Here is a 22,103-nt window from a genome sequence, read left to right on the forward strand (position 1 = left end):
CGAGAAGGATAACGCTATCTGCGTTGTCGAATGATTGACAAGGATAGCAACATCGTTGTTAATCAAATACTGCCATTATAACGTGGACTTTACTATTGTGCTGCCTGTTTTTCATTGTATGGTAATTATTGGTAGGCCTATTTAATGAATGAATAAATCAAAATCAAATAGATTTTTATTCACAAAAACATAATACAAATTTATACAATTCAATAAATTAATACTAAATAATCAATAATCTTATTGTAATATTTAATAATCTATAAATAAATTAATACTCTTCATCTTCTGACATGAATTTGATGTCTGCAGGATATTTTAAAATACTCAACATAGCCATCCATATATTTTAAGATATAGGTAATGTTCTATTTTAATCTTATAATTTATATTCGGGTTAAGTCACCAAAATGGAAAATCGCGTTAAAAAAATTAAAAATTTCCCTCTCGACCTTGGCTTTGTATTGGTGCCTCCCTCCTCAAATGATGCACTCGGCAAAAGATAAAACAGGCCTGAAAATTTTTTACTACCAATGGAAATTGATGTAGTACAAGCAATAAACAAATTTTTGGCAACAAACAATAAAATACCTAACATATTCTGCAGATTATTCTGTAATGGTATTGCTAAAAAGATCTGGTGTGGCGCACTCACTCAACTTTCCTTGCCGTTATGAAAATTTATCACCTGACGCTAGTGTTCCCGCGCATCACAAGTCTACTATTCAAAGATTTGAGCCAGCTGGTGACAGGGCAAAAACGCTGGAGACACACATGAGGTCTACTATCTCTTCATAGTGAATGATTTAATAGAATCAACAATAATAAAATTTACAATTGAATAATCACATTTTCTCGAATTTAAAACTTATTTTCAATTTTAGGTGAAAATGTTACTGAACATTAATAATTGTAGAGATTTTCATGCTCAATCTACACCACTTGTTTTTTTTGTTTCAATTGTATCTGAAGTCTGATAATTGGGAATCTAAAATCGAACTTTGCATTGATGGGGCGGAGCTCCTGAAATTTTCACAGATATGGGACTTGCGGCAGTTGATAGAGCTTATCGCTGTCTATTTTAGGTATGAATTTGATCAAAATCGTTGGAGCCGTTTCCGAGAAAATCACAAAAAACCCTGTTTTTGACAACATTTTCGCCATTTTAGCCGCCATCTTGAATTGCATTTGATCGAAATTGTTCGTGTAGGATCCTTATAGTGAAAGGACCTTAGGTTTCAAATTTCAAGTCATCCCGTTAATTGGGAGACGAGATATCGTGTACGCAGACGCACATACGCACACACACACACACACACACACACACACACAACACACACACACACACACACACACACACACACACACACACACACACACACCACACACACACACACACACACACACACACACATATACAGACAAATACCGGTACCCAAAAACAATAAAAACGACTCAGGGGACCTTGAAACGTATAGAAATTTAGAAATTGGGGTACCTTAATTTTTTTCGGAAAGCAATACTTTCCTTACCTATGGTAATAGGGCAAGGAAAGTAAAAACGGAGATAACTTAATTTAAAATCTGCGCCGCACAGTGAACAGCTGTTGAAGATTGGTGGAGGGGCAATAGAGATTTTGAAATTGCATGAGAACAAGATCCAAGATCTCAAGCAAGTGAATAGTGAAGTTAAACAACGTGCAAAGCAAGTAGGATTGTTCTTTCTGTGAGTTTTCTCATCTGTCATGAAAAAGAGAGGAAAGCATAGGGTTTCTCGTTCTGTTCCATTTGCAAGAACAGCTGACCCCAAAAAGTCAATCTTTCTCCAATACAAAATGCGTATTGTTCGGTTTGTGAGGTGAGATCCTGAAAGTTTTAGGTTATGTTTACATTTTCAAAGTTTTTAATATTCAACAGTTTTATCTTCAAATGGTTCAATATGTAAAGAATGTATTATTTATTTATTCATCAGCCATACAAGGAATAACTTACCGCAAAATATGTGAATAAGGAGTAGGATTTATGGTAACGTTTTAATTGATAGTTCTGTGTTGAAACACATTTTTGTAAGTAATAAGAATTATTGATATATAATTATTTAATTTGAGAGATTATTTAATGTCTTATAATACCTAAACAAGATAGTCATTCTGTTCCTATTGATAAGAAGGTTTAATAATAAGATTAAGATCCTTGAGGTGTTTATTTGTAATAACTTAAGTATAACCTCAATCTCTTATTTACGATTCTCTTCCTAATAATTATTTATATTAATGAATAATATTTCATAACAATTTAAAATATTATTAGTTGCTTAGATGATAATTCAGCATTTAATTAATATGCTTAACCAGTTATTATATATATTTTATATGATCTATGTAATAATTGATGCTTAAAAATACAGTGCTCTCTGTCCAGAGTAAAGCAGCTCGGTAACTGTATCCTCTAGGACAGGGCTCAGCACATTACTAGTATGGCATTATATTTCATCAGCTCATTTTATAGTATGCGCCCAACATACGTAGCTGATGGTTATACTTCATAATAAACAATCTAGTTAGTTTTTTCTAAACAATTATAGAAGTTTTCTCTGGTAATGCCTTAATCAGGAGTGCACATCTCCCCGAAGCCCAAGCCCATGGACGCTTGCTTGAAAAACCCTGATAAAAAATTGTCGACATTTCTAAACACAGCTGACCTTTTTTGTAGGACCCGAAAATTCAATTTTGAGCTCCCCCAAGAATTTCTAGGACTAAGTCTCCTCCCCCATGTGGGCACCCCTTACTAAAATAGTGGATTAGATGATAATGACCTATAGATAGAGTATAAGAGATATATAGCTCTGTATAAGAGACCTATAGCTCTAAGTGGATTCCAAACCACCAGGAAGCCACAGTATTTTCAAACTTATAAATTATATTTAGTGGAGTCGGCTCTTGAAGTGGTCACCCATCAAACGAGAGTATCAGACACATGGATCTTCACTAAGCAATAGCACAGATTAAAAAAGTGAAATCATAACCCAATTTCGGGCTTTTAAAATTTTATCCAAATTTGGGAGAGAAATAATACAAGGATATCCTTAGTTTTCCTCTCTCGGTCAGTGCTTGCCTGTGAAAATAATAAATAAAAATTAATTGTGTTTATTTATTCTATGGCAATAGCTTATCAGCGAGACCATAGAGCCAACCGCTTTCCTTGTAGTTTTGAAACGTACTTTTTCATTAAACTACTACCGTACCGTACATCACTAAATTATATAGTACTATTATTCCTGTCTTTTCCAGGTTCAAAGTTAATACTTTGTACCGTATATAACTTATATATAATGACATTAAACACAATATAAATACTTAATTGACCAAGCGAAGTGAGGTCTAAGATCCAAGTCAACGGTTTGGTATTTCTCTGTTTAAATGTTTATATGTTGCGTATTTACGGCGAAACGCGGTAATAGTTTTTCATGAAATTTGACAGGTATGTTCCTTTTTTAATTGCGCGTCGACGTATATACAAGGTTTTTGGAAATTTTGCATTTCAAGGATAATATAAAAGGAAAAAAGAGCCTCCTTCATACGTCTATATTAGAGTGAAAATCAGACTATAGAATTATTCATCATAAATCAGCTGTCGAGTTGACTATCAATTGCATGCCATGACGCATGCAATTCAATATCTCAATGTAACTTGGTAAAAAATTAGCAGCTGTGTAGACTATAAATTGCATACCTCATTGAATGCAATTTTTATGCACTATTAAATAGGATGCAAAGAACTTATAACAGCTCGTCTGGGCGCCTAGATGTCTTCTGGTTTTTTCGCGCTAAATTCCGGAAAGCGTTATTATATGATAATTAAATGTTGTGTAAGCTTGATCTGATCAAATAAATAGTTGGTGTATCAGTGTGGATGTGCTTATGGTTTGGGACGTCGTTATAACTTTGCGAGGTCTACTGTTCACAGAACTACTAGTATAAAAGGAAAAAGGAGCCTCCTTCATACGCCAATATTAGAGTAAAAATCAGACTATAGAATTATTCATTATAAATCAGCTGACAAGTAATTACACAGATGTGTGGAGAAGCCAGTCTATTGCTGTATTTCCATAAGGTCTATAGCTGTTTCAATCAGGTACTTGTGGATGAGAATACTGCGTGAGGTCTACTGTTCACAGAACTACTAGTATTATCAAATTCAGATTCCATAGCTCTTCTCTCCAGTATCAATGAGTAGCCTAATGCATATTCTGAATTCAAAGATTATCATGATTCAACCTTACCCCTGAAATGAAATTAAAGAATATAATCCAAAGTCATCATGATTTCAATTACTTTAGTGAAACCCACGTTTTAATGGCAGTATTTGATTAACATTGGTGTTGCTATCCTTCTCTATCATCAGTGTATCATCTTCCTATAGTGAGGTCCACGTTATAATGGCAGCTTCTGATTAACATTGTTGTTGCTATTCTTTATATCCTTGTCTATCATTCAACAAAGCAGATGAAGCTATCCTATTCTATCACCGCAACTTGCCAGATCGTTTATGAACAATGTAAAAATATAATTTATCAACAGAATATTTAGTCTCAATTACTATGATGTATTATTTTAGATTGCATATATTTTCCTGACAAATAAAATATAATTGACTATTTTCAAAATAATGAGCAGTCAATTTTTATCAGATATACAGGTATCAGCTATATTCTATAGAAGACAGTGACAAGGCAGAGAATCGTCAATGCTGCCCTTCTATCTGTCTACACTCAAATCTTTCTCCAATTTCATTATAACGTCGACCTCACTATACCAACAAACTCATGATTCATTTCAACATAACGTTGTGCAACAACAGAGTTCATCACTCTTACTTTGTCCTTCAACAAAATAATTAATATCTCAGTCACTGGCCAGTTTGAAGATATAAAACATATTCTATACGACTACTCTTTTCCTGGTCCAGTAGTAACCTATATATAAACGTCTGTAACTCACTCCAGAGAATGAGTTAGATAGTATGTTTTCAAGTGCCTGATGTGATTCCCCTTATGAGAATGAGTAATCGATAAAAAGAACTATTGTGTCTGTATCATATATCTATATTTACATAGATAAATCATAACTATATGTACTACGTCACAAACTGGTTTAAGCGGTGTATTTGGCTTCAAACTCACATCAGGTTTCTATATCTATATCTGGTCTGAAGATTGGATGCTGAGCCCAATACTGAACGGCGGCTCTGACGTATATCTATATTTAAATCGGGAAAACTCTGACACTGTCAGTTGCTTAGATATGTTCTACTAGGAAGGAAGCTTTGAAGATCAAAATTATTGCAACCATGGGTGATATTCAGTATTCTATTTTCAAATCGGAAATCCATAATCATAACAATGCTGTTGAGAGGTCAGTTATTTGTATTTATCTAGTCTTTGTCATTAATTAGATATTCAATGATGTTTATTCTATTTGTTTACAATTTATCATGCCGGTAAATTTAGTAAATCGACTATAATCTATTGATTTTTTTTTAATATTCAAGACACCTAACGATACGATATTTATTCTATTTATTTACAATGTATCAAGCCGGTAAGTTTTGTATTTCTTAAGTTTTGTATTTTGTCTAATATTTATTGATATTTTTCCAATCTTTGTGACAATAGGGTAAAAAAGTAAATTCTCATGGCTTTTTTTGGTGGAGAGTCCCTTGCGGGAAGGTCCCACCTCGGCTGAAAAATAATTCAGCCTTACCACTGTCATACTTCAGCCTGCACCTACAACCAACGTGCCCGTCCGATAACACGGGACAGTAGTGTATTGTAATCTTAATTTAAATGGCAAGGAAATAGTTAATAACATACATTGAAGTCTTCACGAATTAGATTTGCTGTTCTGTACAGTTTATCATGGCGGTAAAATTTTGATATTTCCCATTTACTTTTATTCAAAAATGTTGGACCTATTATTTACAGCTCGTATAGGGTGAGTAACAAAAACAGAAACTTTTCGTGCAACTAAGAAAGTGACATCGACGGATCTCCGGAAAATTTTAGAAAACAATTATTAAGAATAAGCCAGGTACATATAAAAAATGTAAATAGCCCTTGATAAAGTTCGAATGAATGTGAAGGTCCCGATAATGAACTAGGTGATTTTTTAAAACTATATTCTATAAGGTATAAAAATTATTTTGATGATATGGATAAAAATTAATCAAATTTATAATTTTATTATTTCTTATTCTTTTCAGGAAAAAAATGATATCAACAGTACGCAGCTTCCAAAGATTATTTCTTTTGTTCCTAGTGGCTTGCACACTATTTGCTACATCAGTAAGTATAGAAACTAACTTTTAATTAAAATTAAAATGTCAAATGAAATTTAAATTTTGTTTTTAGACGGTATTGTTTGTACTGTGCTGTTAATTGATATGATTTTTCTAATCAATTCTTGAGCAAGTTGCTAGAGTTCAGCTTCATTCAATCTGAAAGCTACCGTATACTTAGAGTATGTGTCAAGGAATATATCCTGCCAATTATAATCACTTGTACAATAAATTGAATGGATTAGAGCCATATCAAGGAAAACTATTCAGTTACCTATTTATTATTTATACCAACCATAAACTATTTATACTTTAGGATATTTATTATTTAGATTTGAATTTTTAGTAAGGATTAATACTATTCAATAGGTCTTTATATTTTTGCCAAGATTGTAGACATGATAAAGTAAAGAAACTTTATAATGTTTAAATTAAACTTTAATCATTAATGTAAGTGTAATTTTCAAGTTATAGTAAGAGTAATTTATTATATTAAGAGATATCGTGATATTTCCTATCTTTGCAATATATTTTCAAACAAAATTCCGATAAAACTAATTAATTCAAAAATTACTAAAGCACTTATCAAGGAAATAAATGTATCGGTTGAGCAGAATATATATTTTACAATGCCTTAATGTTAATAAATCTATTCATGATTCTTTTGAGCTTTGAATGTCTTTCTATCTTTTGTATTATTTATTAAATTGATTAAGCACTGGGATGTGCTCACAACTGAAAATTTCATTTTTTATTGTATTCTTCATTAGTTTGCATTTAGAAGATTTAAATGTAGGCTGTATGACTTGTTTTTGGTATTTTATGAAAATTGATTAAGCACTGGGATGTGCTCACAACTGAAAATTTCATTTTTTATTGTATTCTTCATTAGTTTGCATTTAGAAGATTTAAATGTAGGCTGTATGACTTGTTTTTGGTTATCACCTGTATAATTGGTTTTAACACGAAATTATTCAATTCTTATCATTGTATTATTTATAAGAAGCATTACTATAATATTTATTACATAGGTATATATTTTTTTCCAATTTTCAGTATTGCTATAGGCTACTTCGTACTGTTTGCTTTATGAACTCACAGCTAGCGCACAAGTTTAACTTTGCTGGCTGTGCCAAATCATTTTAGATCTATTATAATTTACATTTTTATTCATTTTGTATGTATCATTCATGTTTTGTAACTAGGTAATTTTGGCGAAATAAACATTCTTATTCTTATTCTTATCTTATTGATGCCTACGTTATAATGGCAGTGTAGAAATATGGGAGGACAGCATTGCCGATTGTCTGCCTTGTCACTGCCTTTTATATAAGATATCAGCTATCGGTATATCTGATGTAATTTCAACAATTCTTGTTAAAAATAATCAATTATAGTTTATTTCTCAAGAAAACATACTCTTAAATAATTGAATAATAGATTAGATTGAATATACCTCGACATTGTTAAAAAACGATCTGGCAACGTTGCCAGAGATAGTAAAGGATAGCGCTATCTTTGTCGTATGACCGACAAGGATAACAAGCCATTGTTAATCAAATACAGCCATTACAACGTGGACGTCACTATTAACTATGGACTGTGGCGAATCATATGATTGCCACCTGTGATGTTTTCAACCGGCATAATTTGTTTATCACTTGTAACAGTTTATTTCAATATTTATCCAGAGTTCAACTTTGTCATTCCAACATTAAAATTATTTCATCATTCATTTAGTTCCATTTAATCAATTTCAACATAGGAAATCAACAAATTAAACTGCTATATTGGTGACCCCGACGTGATCTGAACACACAACCTTCTGATTCGCCACAGACTATTCAGGATCATTCATGTAATAGGTTCTCTCTATTTCTGCTGTAATTGTTAACATATGTATTATTAAGTTACCGAGATTGTAATTGTAATTTTGAACTTATATTATGAGTTGCCTAATTGTTATTATTAAGAGATAAAAGATTCTTGATTAGTACTAGCTCATACATCATTCCAATAAATAATTTTCCAGTCAATATTTACAATTCATATTTCTGTATTTTGTGTTTCCAGATTATAGTAAACGGCTATTTGAACAGTGGGCGAGATAAATATGTGGCAGCTGTAGTTGAATACGCGCCTTTAGAATGGGACGGCTTCGAAAAACCGAAAGATTTGTTTCTCAGGAATGCCAACCGTTTTGTAACGATCATCGAAAGAGCTGCCAAAGAGGTGAGAATATAATATTGTTCTGAAAATCATATTTGAAATTGAGGGCCAGACCATATTAAGCGCTTTTTTAGTCGGTGCTTTAGGAGTAGGCATGAATCTCTCCGATTGGCTGATTGAGTTGGCTCCTGGGAAAACGCCTGAAAAAACTCTTGATGAAACGCCTTATGTGGTCTGGCCCTAAGGAATAGTGAGAGAAGCTGTCGCAGAATATCAAATTGTAGTTTTTGGTGAAACTGATATCATCTCTTTCATTTCACCTTAAGATGGAGAAATTCCACAACATATCTGTTTCCAGTGTTAATTATTTTCACTTATTTTAACTTCTTTAAAAATTCTCAAATATCATATCATTTGAATTTAATATGTTATTTCAATTATAATGAATTTTGATATTGCTTTACCCTTGACAGAAACTGCTCAAAAATTAAGACAATATTCTTGTTCACTTTTATAAGCTGAAGTACCAATCAGCTAAAAGTATCTTTGATGTTGTAGACATATATTTGAATTTCTTTATTAATGATAATTGTCTTTAAAGTTGTATATTTACTACTGTAGCCTATTGTAGAATAAACAATCTAGATTGTGCTCATTGAGACAATTATTGTTATTACATAAGAGCTGAAGTATCAACTAAAGTATCTCTGAAGTTGTAGTAGAAATATAGTATATGAATTTCTGTATTAGTAATGATTGTCTTTGATGTTTTATAACTAATAGATTAATTATTGTATAAACATCTAGATTGTTTATTGTATATGGTACTATAGTGTCAATAATCTCCTATGCCTTGACCGCTGTTTAGCCAATCAAAACCTGTGTACATTATGGTCCACCATTGGACTGTAATCTTGATATTTCCACTCGAATCGAAGTTAATTATTTTCAATAATCTATCATTTTTAGGAGAGCACCCCGAGGAATGTTTTTATAGGGTAACATCATCTTTCAGAACTTGAGAAATAACAAAACATGTTGTCTGAGAAACAGCTCAATCGCTCGACAATGTGTCGTCTGGAGGATCATTTTAGCCGAGCCGACTAAAGCTGGATAGCTCTCAGCAGTGTTTCGGATAGACACGTTAAGGCGTCGGTCCCTGCTGCCTAAAAAGCAGTCGTTAGGTCATGTCAGAGGTCCTGAAATTGATCAGTTGCAACCTGAAAACTCTGACACCAGACCTGAGCCAACCAGGTCACTCGATATCATAATATTATTACAGAACAGGGATAGTGAACAGTGAACATATAATTCCCATGAGTTCTAATATGTTTGTTCATACTTGTACGGCCGGGTTGAGTGGGAACAGTCCAATCAGAACTTGTGGAAATTATACTTTCCTACAGTTACGTTGAAAAGTGGCCATTGCTGCACTGATTACAGAACGCAAAGAATCACTTTTCCGCTCTAGAGCGGGAAAAATTTTTCTGCACTCCAGATTTGCAACATGGCAACGCAAAATACTTAGTAGGTTATATGGAGCAACAGTGCAGCAAAATCAAAATGAAGTTGGTAACAGTGACTGCTGTGGCTGCTATAGTGAGCAGAGGTGCAACCAAGCACAACGCGCTAATTATTATTCATTATATATTATAACCAAGGACAACGAGGACTTTAGGATTTTAGGATTAAGGTTTTTATCAATAATAAAATTACACAGAAAAACATTTGATGCATTTCAGGCAATTTTACCCATAATTACCCACTTTTCATATTCAATGGTAACTGTAGGAAAAACTTAATGTGAAATACGTGCGCAAAGTTCCTCTGCTGCACTCAAGAAACCATTCCGCCCTCGCCTATGGCTCGGGCGTAAACGTTTCTTTCGGTGCAGCAAACTGTCACTTTGCGCACTAGTTGCACAAATAACTATTTCACCGTCACTGTTGTGTGCGAATCCAACTTTAGGCGTTGTACCCTTCAGTCTAGTCGTGGGTTCGAATCCTGCCGGTGCACAGTTTGATCATCTCATCAAATCACATTTGCACTTTCCATTACCCATGCACAAGCAAAAAAGTTCATGTGGGCATCATCCCACATATTTCTTACGGTCACTGAGTGAATGACTTCATATGAGTGACCGTCACTCATAAACATTCATTATAGTCAACAGCATAGTAGGATAGAAACTAAAACAGATGAGCCTCCCTCATCCCACTTCCCGCACCCATAGACATTGCTAATTCTTCAGGTTTACAATAAATATCGGGGCACCGAGCTTCGCTCGTTATTTTGATTTATTGATAAACAGAACACAATTCTCTAAAATGGTTACTTTCCACCGCTCATAACTTGGCTTCTGAGGTCTGAGGCGTAGGGGGGAAATTAACGAGTGGCGCCATGTTGTTGACGACTCGGTAGTGTGACTACAAACCCTAAACAGCAGCTGACCGGAGCAAACGTCGAAATGTTGTGTTATTTCTTCATTAAGTTAGTAGCCGTTTTAAAATAGTTATTGAAATAGTTATAGCGATTTATTAAATTAGTTTTAAAATAGTTATAGTGATTTTGTGGAAAAACCACCCTTTTTAGTACATCTTATAATAAGTCCAAGCGAAATGATATTCAGAAAAAACAATGATTTTTTTAGTTTCATCGAAAAAGTTGAATTGTGAGTTAAAAGTTGAACTTGAATCTTAAACTCTATTATTTTATGTAACGACTAAAAACGTTAGGATGTAATTTTACTTATAGATCGCTGGTTAAATTACAAATTTGGTGGGATGGAAATTGCTCAATTACATTTGGCGACGGCAAATAGACCACAGCGTTTGTGTACTCGCTACCTGGCTCTCCAGTGCCATATGTCACGCCTAAAACTAGATCGACTGCATTCCTTCCAGAGGCCAAGTTACGAGCGGTGGACAGTACGTGCAATCGAACGTGTTTATATTTTACAGCTGGCTCTACGTCAGCTTATGAATTTCGGGGATGCGATATTTTGATTTTCCACAGAATCACTCGCTCACCCTTCACTATCCACAGACGACGAAAGTCTCAGCTGTTTCAGCCTAGGATGAATTATCCTTTTAATGTCGTTCAGCGAGTTTTCCCAAGGATGATACTTAGTGCAATCGAATTTTCATATCATAGACCTACTATGTTCCAAATTTCGTGAAAATCGTTAGAGCCGTTTTCGAGATCCGTTGAATATAGATAACCAGATATAAAATATAAACAAATATACAGAAATTGCTCGCTTAATATAATAGGATTATAATTTTTAATCAGCTGTGGCATTCTATTGGTGGTTTTTACAGAATGCTGACATAATAGTTTTCCCGGAATGTGGTCTGACAACACTGAACATCCCAGTGAAGAGAGAGGGCATCACTGAATACACCACTTTCATACCGAACCCCGTTGAGAAAAGAACGCCTTGCACTGATAACGATACCGGGTTAGCTGAGGTATGTACACAAAATCAACAAAAATTGTCGAAAAATATTTTCTCCTCCACCTCCTGTCTAATGTGCTTACTTCACTCCCTGGAACCATAGATAAACAATATCATTAGTAGATATCCCATGGTATAGGGCGTTTATGTCGCAACTATTACTGTTATCTCAAGCCGACAGTTTATCTAATTCTTCCCCGTGAAGCTGTGTGACACTGGTAGTCTCTCATATTGTGCCGTTTATACACTCTCACCTCAACAAAACAGTAAAGTTCTACAATAATCAACAATAATCGGCTTGAGATAACAGTAAAAGTTGCGACATAAACGCCCTATACCATGGGATATCTACTTACTCTATTCTCTATGCTGGAACATAATACTAAAGTGTCACTTTTTCGCTCTCGGGAGGAAAAAACAGGAAAACTCCCTAGAGCGTAAAAGTGACTCAATTTAAATAACATGGGAAGAATCTCTATTTTAAAAACGTACATTTGAAAAAGGTTAGAAGGTCTAAGCTCAGATGAGGAAGCATATAGAGTAGTCATTAAACCAACTAAATTCAATACCTCAACCAGACATTTTTTTGATCAATATATGAAATTTATGTTTTGTATGCTAAAATTATTACAAACTTTAGATCACTATACTAAAAAATGTATAAATTTGTTTCTATTCCAAGTTATTCAAAATACCAGTCAAGAAATATTCCTCATTAACTAATCAAATTTGAAACGGGAACTTCATCATAGCTGTAGTTGTGGCGGCCATTGTTGTTACAAATTTTGCCGACAGCTAGCGCATAGCGCTGTCGGCGGAGAACTGTGATTACAAGCCCGTCCAGCTGTTTACTTTTTAGATTATGTTGTAACACATTGTTTGGTTACACACGTTTTTAAAAATTATTTTATTTGCAGTTTTTATAAAAATGTAGGTGGAGGGAAAATGTTGTGTATATCACGAGTGAAAATGGTTTTTCTCCCACAGGAAAATTGTTGCTTCAAACTTTTCTCTCAGGGAGAAAACAGTATTTTTCACTATAGATTTTATACAAATAACTATTATTCACACACTTTTTTCTATGTATTTAAACACGACATGCAGTCAAATAAATGTCGTTTAAATACATAGCAAAAAGTGTGTTAATACATCGCAGCTCGTAATAGATCAAGAAACCATCATTTTTATTTTTATTCATTAATGATACATTCTATTACGTTTATCGTATTCGTTTTTGATGACATAGTAGTCCAATTTTGTGTGAAGAAGAATTTTGTGTGTCAAAAATAGTGTGAGAAGATATCCCATGGTATAGGTCTTTTATGTTCCAAATTTCAAGCCGATTTCTAACTTCTTCTTCTTTAGCACTACAGCCCAATATGAGCTTTGGCCGCCTCCACTACAGCTCTCCACGTTTGTCGGTCTCAGTCATTTGTCTCCATCCTCTACATCCCATTTCTTGGAGATCGTCTCTCACTTCATCCTCCCACCTTCTTCACGGTCTCGTCCTTCTGGAATTTAGCCTCTCCTTGAATATTATTTTAGGCATTCTGTTCTCATTCATTCTACAGATATGTCTAAACCACACAAGCCGCTGCGCCTTTATAAATTTTACAATATTTCGGCCTTTTATCAATGCCTCGAGCTCTGAATTGGTTCTTCTCCACAACTCCTCTCCTTCTTCAACTGGACCATAGATCTTTCTTAGAATCTTCCTTTCAAAACCACCTAGATGGTTTTTGTCTTCTTTTGTTAACGGCCAGGATTCACAGCCGTACGCAACAACAGGTTGAATTAGGCTAGCATACAGGGTGATTCTTAATTATGGTAAAACAATTTTTTGTGGTGTAATGTACTACCGGAACATAAGAATAAATTTTATTTAAATTTAGTTTACACAGCTTACATGTTATGTGTTTCTTTCACATATTCTTTCACACATTCTTTTCAGAATTAAATTCTTTACAATTTTTATTTCGAAAAATTATTTGTTTACTGGTCATTAAAGAAAGTTATTGGGCATCAGACGTAGAAGTCTGTGTTTTTCTACTTAGATTTTTTGCATATTTCAACTTTTTTCTCAAAAACTACTCACACTACAGCTTCCAGACTAGTTTTATTGAATTTTTCAGATATTTTTCCATAGGAATTCACCATAAGTTTTTCAAAAACTAGTCCCCAAACAATTCAGCATCGGTGTATTTCACCAGAGGAACTGAATTCCGGGCGAAATCTTTTACCCTGTATAGCTCGCTGATGAAGCGTTTATGGATATATGTTTATAAGAACTTTTTTTCTTATTTTTACCTCTACTATCACGTATTAAATTATTTTACCATAATTAAGAATCACTCTGTATATTCTAAGTTTTGTAAAACTTAATATGAGTCTGTTCTTCAAAAGTTTCAAGTTACTAAAGTATGCTCTACTCCCAGCCAATATTCTTTGCTTTGTGCTTTTGCTATAGCCGATTTCTGACTATTTTTTATTAGTCTATTAGTTTTTGGTCGTGTGGTGGTGTGAGAACGGCACAGTATGAGGTATCAAGGAACCATAATCTTTAACTGAGTGCTATTCGAACTAAATTTGTTATGAAATTATAAATGTTTTGTGTAATATGTACTGTATTTTTATTCCACAAACATTTACAATACTATATGGAATTCTAGCTTGGGGAGGGGCTTCCTCCTCAGTCATTGAGCCTCTCGCAGTCACCCAAAGATCAATTATAAAAACAATTTTAAAGAGAGACTTTAGATACCCAACAATACAATTGTTTATCAAATTTCCCGTACTGAATGTTAGACAACTTTTTATTAAATCCTTGTTGATCCACATCAAAAAATACAAAACTGAACTTCTGGGAGAAACAGTTAACCATAGCTACTCAACTCGCCACAGATCCAATTACAGCTTTGAGATACCTCAACTGACTCACGGCTCTGAATTGACAAATCCTTCATACCTGGCCCATATCTTGTACAGAAATGTGCCAGGGGTGATTAGGGAAGCAGAGGCATTTAGTTTGGTAGTGTTTAGGAAGAGGGTGGACAGGTGGCTGTACCAGATTGGTTGGAAAGCTTCAGAAGAACTCCAATCTCGTTATGCTTGGTGACCAACACGACTTCAACGTTTCCAGACAATTGATTGGTATTTATTTTATCATTGATATAACCGATTTGACTGTTTTGCCTTTCTGGTTTATGCTTTTTTTTTCATTCTCTCTTCTGAGAATTTCTGGAATCCCTGCCACTGCGGTCTTCAAAAAAATATTGTTTTTTCTTCTTTATTTATTCTTTTAATCAATCAAGGTATTAAGTATATTTATTTCTACATACTCATTCTTAAATATACATCAGCACAATATATTATCTATTTTATAATCAGGATATTAATAATACATCCATAATATAAGTGTATTCTCTATTATTTACTTCTATGAGCAGATTAAACTTATTATGTATAAAGTGGAACTCCCCCCCTACACACAGATGGATAGTCTAGTAGGGGGATTCCAAAATATGTTGTATATTGTATTTCTTATTCGTGTATTATGTTTTTTGGAAATAAACTGAATTGAATTTAATTTAATTTAATAAAGTGATTGTTTTGCAGCACCTGCGTGTTCTGTCTTGTGCGGCGAAGAACAACAAGATGTATGTAGCTGTCAATATGGACGAGAAAATCACGTGTGAATCGGACATGCAGGGCTGTCCCAAAGATCACCTCATATTTTTCAACACCAACATTGTATTCGACAGGAATGGAACAATCATAGCCAAGTGAGTGAATGTATAGACAATAATAAATTCGAGATATAATTGATCATTATCGTAGAGAAAATATAGCATAACAAGATATCCAATTGTGCAGGTCATTTATGTTCCAGATTTCAAGCCGATTTTTGTTATCGTTTTGTAATCTCAAGCCGATTACTGTCGACTACTATCGATTATTACTGATTTGGCGGGGCGAGAGTGTAAGAACGGCACAGTATGAGAGACTACCAGCGTCAATAAGCTTACTATACTATACCATACTATACTTTCTATACTTGCTACTATGCTTACTGTACTTGTACCTTCAACTTGAGTGAACAGTAAAAATATGGAACATAAACGCTCTGTACAATGAGATATCTTCCTATGTTATATTTTCTCTATGTCACTATTAACAATCAACGATCAATATAATTGATCAAGAAATAACATTCATCAGGCACACCAGGATAAATAGTTTATTAATGAATTATGAATAATATTTTTTCAGTCAAATATCAGTTGAATAATGAGGTAATAAGAATTTATTACATTATTTGGAGCTCTCAATTGACAGTTAGAGGAACTGGCCTAAAGCAGTCATCCTTCCAAAATGAGTACCGAAACAACGTTTCTCTTCTAATCTCAACGTTTTTTACTTTCCTTGCCCTATTACCATAGGTAAGGAAAGTATTGCTTTCCAAAAAAAATTAAGGTACCACAATTTGTAAATTTCTATACGTTTCGAGGTCCCCTGAGTCCAAAAAGTGGTTTTTGGGTATTGGTCTGTATGTGTGTGTGTGTGTGTGTGTGTGTGTGTGTGTGTGTGTGTGTGTGTGTATGACTGTATGTGCGTCTGTGTACACGATATCTCATCTCCCAATTAACGGAATGACTTGAAATTTGGAACTTAAAGTCATTCCCCTATAAGTATCCGACACGAACAATTTCGATCAAATGCAATTCAAGATGGCGGCTAAAATGGCGAAAATGTTGTCAAAAACAGGGTTTTTCGCAATTTTCTCAAAAATGGCTCCAACGATTTTGATCAAATTCATACCTAAAATAGTCATTGTTAAGCTGTATCAACTGCCACAAGTCTCATATCTGTAAAAATTTCAGGAGCTCCGCCCCATCTTTGCAAAGTTTGATTTTAGATTCCCAATTATCAGGCTTCAGATACAATTCAAACAAAAAAAATGAGTGGAAAAGATCCAGCATGAGAATCTCTACAATTAATGTTCAGTAACATTTTCACCTAAAATTAAAAATAAGCTCGAAATTCGAGAAAATGTTATTATTTCAACTGCAAACTGTTGGCAACTGTTGATTCCATTTAATCATTCACTATGAAGAGATAGCAGATCTCGTGTGTCTCCAGCGTTATAGTCCTGTCACCAGCTGGCTTAGATTTTTGAATAGTAGACTTGAGATGCGCGGGAACACTAGCGTCAGGTGATAAATTTTCATAACGGCAAGGAAAGTTGTGTGAGTGCGCCACACCAGATTTTTATATATTGAGGTCCACGTTATAATGGCAGTATTTCAATGGTTATGCTATCCATCCATATTCATTATTCGACAAAGCTGATAGCACTATCCTTTTCTTCCTCCGCATCGTTTTTCAACAATGTGGAAATATGTGGATCAACAAAATATTTAATCCCAATTATGAAAATGTATTATTTTGAAAATATTTTTCTTGACGAATAAAATATAATTAATTATTTCAAACAAGAATGGACCGTTAATATTGCATAATTGAATAGAAAGATTAAGAAATTGTCAAAAACCACAGATTTATTGATAGTTAGAAAGACCGGTTTCGGTTGTTACACCATTGTCAATCTCTGATAAACTGTGTAACAACCGAAACCGGTTTTTCCAACTATCAATAAATCAGTGTTTATCAATACTGACACCAGTGACATCAGAGTTTGACAATAGTGTAACAACCGAAACCGGTCTTTCTAACTATCAATAAATCTGTGGTTTTTGACAATTTCTTAGTCTTTCTATTCAATATGAATAATTACCACAATATCAACTTCTCAACTACACAAAAAGTGAAAATATTGCATCAGATATACCGTCATCAGTTATCATCTATAGAAGGCAGTTGCAAGGCAGAGAGTCGGCAACGCTGTTGTCCTATCTTTTTCCACTGCCATTAAAACGCGGACCTCACTATAGATAAATAGATATAGATTTATTTGGATAGATGTCTTTATTAATCACACTTCAAACATAGCCACCTCTAATACAAGGCCGCGGCCTACGATATTGCAACGTCGCAGTGTAGGCCTAGAATCTAATACATGATTGGTGAAAAAGATCAGCTGGTATTTTTTTTAATCTTTTTCACCAATCATGTATTAGATTCTAGGCCTACACTGCGACGTTGCAATATCGTAGGCCGCGGCCTTGTATTAGAGGTGGCTATGCTTCAAATCATTGCAAGTGTTGTGGGCAAAGTTGAGGCAGCAATAGAGGATATTTCATAACTTGCTTTATGTTACTGTTGAATTTTGACTATGTATTTGACCTTGAAAATATCATTTGTTTAATGTGGATATTTTATTTTACAGGTACCGAAAATTCAACTTGTTCAAGGAACCGGAATTCAACTCAACAATTTTCCCAATCTATGCAGTGTTCAAGACGGACTTTGGAGCCACTTTTGGGATGTTTATATGTTTTGATATATTATTTGCTCAGCCAGCCGAAGTCATAGTATCAAAGTATAAAGTCACCGATATTCTCTATTCAACTGCTTGGTTCTCAGAGTTGCCCTTCCTTACAGGTAATTATTTCATTACTTTTTTCATTAAACCTAATCCTTCATTATTTTATCGACTCAAAATCTTAAAATTAATCTCATCAATGTTGAAAATATAGTTATTTGTATATCTAGAGTGAAAAGTACGACTTTTTCTCCCTGTGGGAAAAAGTTTGAAGCCCGAGGCGAAGCCGAGGGCAGCAATTTTCCTGAGGGAGAAATAGTTATTTGTGCATCTAGGGACTAAAGTGCAACTTTTTCTCCCTGAGGGAAAGCCGAGGGCGACAATTTCCCTGAGGGAGAATAAGTACTTTAGTCCCGTGATGCACACAACATTTTTCCTCCACCTACACCAATACCTATAACAATGAATAATTTTACTACATCTTGCCGTCGTCGACTGCGGAAAAGTTCGCATAAACGAAAACGTACCTTTAGATGAACGCTCTCGTAGAGATGCCGATGACGTTAGAGGTGTGTACTTTTTCATATCCACCAACGGTTGAACATAACCTAACAATCGAAATAGAGCTACTTATTTCCTAGAGCTAAAATATTCCAAAGATCGAAATAGAGCTCTTTTACTTTTCCTCTACCGACCACGACAGTGTTGCCACATTCCTCATTCTTCAATCGCGGCGTTGTCGGACTTCTTCCCATGTTAATCTTATGGGTTTATTTTTACTCCCTTGGGAGTAAAAGTGATCACTTTTCCCGCTGGGAATTATTTTTAGTCCCATGGGAGGAAAAGTAGTACTTTAGTATTCGATTCCAGGGTGTAAAATGAGACTTTTGATAGTAGGTGGAGGAAAAAGTATTTTTCGCTCGTGATGTACACAACATTTTTCCTCCATCTACATTTTTTTTATAGACACTGCAAATAAAATCATTCTAATAACTTACATATTGGTGACAATGATTCCTAACAACATCACTTAAATCTAAAACCTAAAAACCGGTCGTCTGATTGGGACTGCCGATTGCGCTATCTATCGGCAAAAGTTGTAACAATTATATCAGCTGAGCAGCTACCTAAAATGGCTGACTCCAGATCACGCGGTTCAGATTTGAATTGCAGATCAAAAATATTTGTTGGCTGGTATTTTGAATAGAATAAAATATTTTAAAAATTGTATAAATTTCTATCGTCTACTAAATTAAGAATATAATAATTATCATACAAACATATATTTCATGAGTTGATCAAATTTCTGGTGGAGGAAAAATAGTTTATTATTCTATTGGGTTGGGCAGGGAGGTATGGATGATTTGAAATAACAGTTACACACTCATTTTTAAACGACACTCAATATTTTTTTTTTAGTGTATACCTTTGATGTTGCCATTATTTGTATGTTTATTTATTTATTCATATACAAATACAATTAAGGTAAAAACAACATGCATTCGCCCAAAACTGCTCTAAACCTTAATTTGGAATACACACTATAAAAATTGAAGAGGAAAAAATTAAAACATTGATTATGTACGAAAAATACCATCTGTTAAATGTTGTCCGTTTTTGTCCATACACTCCTGTAGATGTTGTGAGAAGTTGTCCATACTCCTCTGAAGCATAGCACGTGGTACACTCAAATTTCCCGTGTTATTTTTCCACTCAGGGCTTCAAGGGTTTGTGGTTTGTTTATGTATCAATCAATCAATCAATCATTTATTTCTTTCCAAAACATACATGAAAATGTACATGAAAAAGTCAAAAACTAAAAACTAACTTAAAGCTAAAAAGGAAAAAGGAAATTAGTGACTGTATAAAATTCATTTTTGACGTGACAACGTCTTATAAATTGGTTTGCCGGGAGACACTTCAAGAAACTGCGTTACGTTCCCACGTTATGCGCTCACAATGAGAGCGAGTGAGAGCGTTCGTTTCGGTTCACGGTCGTCTGGAAAAAGCACGAATAGGAGCAGTGGCGAGCAACGCTCGCAGCAGCTAGCCCAGCAACCCGAAGCATTCACCTGGAGAGAGAGTGAACCTGCGCAGGTGCCGCAAGCAATCTCCTGCGACTGCGCCACTAATTCAAAATGTCAAGTCAATGGTTGTCTCTCTCGCTCTTAGGTGGGCGCGGGCTAACCATGCCCGAGTGGAAGGGACGCGTGCCTCTCACTCACTCCCATTGTGAGTTATTATTTCATCCTTCTTCCTACTATACGAATCAATATTCACATTAAAATTATTTTACCACTCAAAGTCGTTGTCACGTAAAACTTTCGCCCGTATACCGACTTTACAGGCAACCATGCAATTTTTTACAGTTAACTCGTTTATACTGTAGCATGCTAAATCCATCAAATATGCTCTCAGCAATTCCTTAAATTTTGATCTATCAGGTTCATGTCTTATGCAACCTGGGAGACAACCAATAAATTTTATTCCCATGTACGTTGGACTTTGTTTATATTTTTCCTTATTGTGTTTCTTAATTGTAAAATTATTTTTATTTCTTGTGTTGTAATTATGTATATCTACTTACCGTGGGAATCTAGATTCGTTCGTTTTTATATATAATATTGTCCTATAAATGTACAGGCTGTACACCGTCATGAACTTTAACTTACTGAAGAATGGCTTGCATGATTGCTCTCTATTAAGATTTAGAATTATTCTTATTGCTTCTTTTTGTAATAGGAGTATTTTATTCAAGTTTGAGATGCTTGTTCCTCCATATATTTCAATTCCATATGAAATGTGGGAGTGAATCATTGCAAAGTACACTGCTTTTAACGTTTCTAAGTTGGAAATTTTTGCTAGTCGTCTCAGCACTATACACGTGTTTTTAGGTAGCCCCATTAACAATAGTCATAAGGTGATCTAGGAGGCCCTCCACATCTCCACGCAACAAAATGAGGCGTCCAGGGAAGGCCTGCTTTAGAAATTCCATAGCTGCTCTCGATGTATGGCATGTCGCCCCATCTTGTTGAAACCATACAATATTGATACGTCGTCTTCTCAATTGTAACAAAAAAATTCACGCAGCATAGTTAGGTAACGATCCATATTGACAGTGACGGATCGACCGTTTTATCGAACCAGTAATTAGGCCAATTTTATTGGGCTACCTAAAAGCGCATGTATACATGAACAAACCACAAACCCTTGAAGCCCCGAGGGGAACAATGACACTGGAAATTCGAGCGGTACCACATGCAATGCTTCAGAGGAGTACGGACAACTTCTCTCAACGTCTACAGGAGTTTATGGACAAAAATGAACAGCATTTAATAGATTCTATTTTGCGTGCATGATCAATGTTTTACATTTTCCCCTTCAATTTTTATAATGGCAACATCCAAGGTACACACTATAAATAGTTATTTGTGCAACTAGTGCGCAAAGTAACAGTTTGCTGCACCGAAAGAAACGTTTACGCCCGAGCCGTAGGCGAGGGCGGAATGGTTTCTTGAGTGCAGCAGAGGAACTTTGCGCACGTATTTCACATTAAATTTTTCCTACAGTTACCATTGAATATGAAAAGTGGGTAATTATGGGTAAAATTCCCTGAAATGTTTTTCTGTGTAATTTTATTATTAGTAAAAACCTCAATTTATTCAAAATTGAATAATAATAATTGCATTATAATGATTAG

At 34.6% G+C, this 22,103-nt stretch overlaps 1 protein-coding gene across 3 annotated transcripts in view; it reads left to right on the plus strand.

Moving 5' to 3' along the window:
- LOC111047522 (vanin-like protein 1) overlaps window positions 1-22,103 on the plus strand; it is a 30,803-nt gene that overhangs the window by 2,852 nt on the left and 5,848 nt on the right. The window contains exons 1-6 of one of the 3 annotated variants that reach the window (XM_039425594.1): window positions 1,655-1,857; window positions 6,261-6,342; window positions 8,409-8,567; window positions 11,825-11,974; window positions 15,577-15,743; window positions 18,308-18,522. In XM_039425594.1, the coding sequence (XP_039281528.1) occupies window positions 1,745-1,857; window positions 6,261-6,342; window positions 8,409-8,567; window positions 11,825-11,974; window positions 15,577-15,743; window positions 18,308-18,522 (886 nt within the window). In that variant the 5' untranslated portion in view covers window positions 1,655-1,744. Of the gene's footprint in view, window positions 1-1,654; window positions 1,858-5,166; window positions 5,414-6,260; window positions 6,343-8,408; window positions 8,568-11,824; window positions 11,975-15,576; window positions 15,744-18,307; window positions 18,523-22,103 lie in introns of those variants that run through there. The other 2 variants (XM_039425593.1, XM_039425596.1) reach the window with 2 other exon arrangements.

Source organism: Nilaparvata lugens, chromosome 4, assembly GCF_014356525.2.
Source record: "Nilaparvata lugens isolate BPH chromosome 4, ASM1435652v1, whole genome shotgun sequence".
Lineage (NCBI taxonomy): Eukaryota > Metazoa > Arthropoda > Insecta > Hemiptera > Delphacidae > Nilaparvata > Nilaparvata lugens.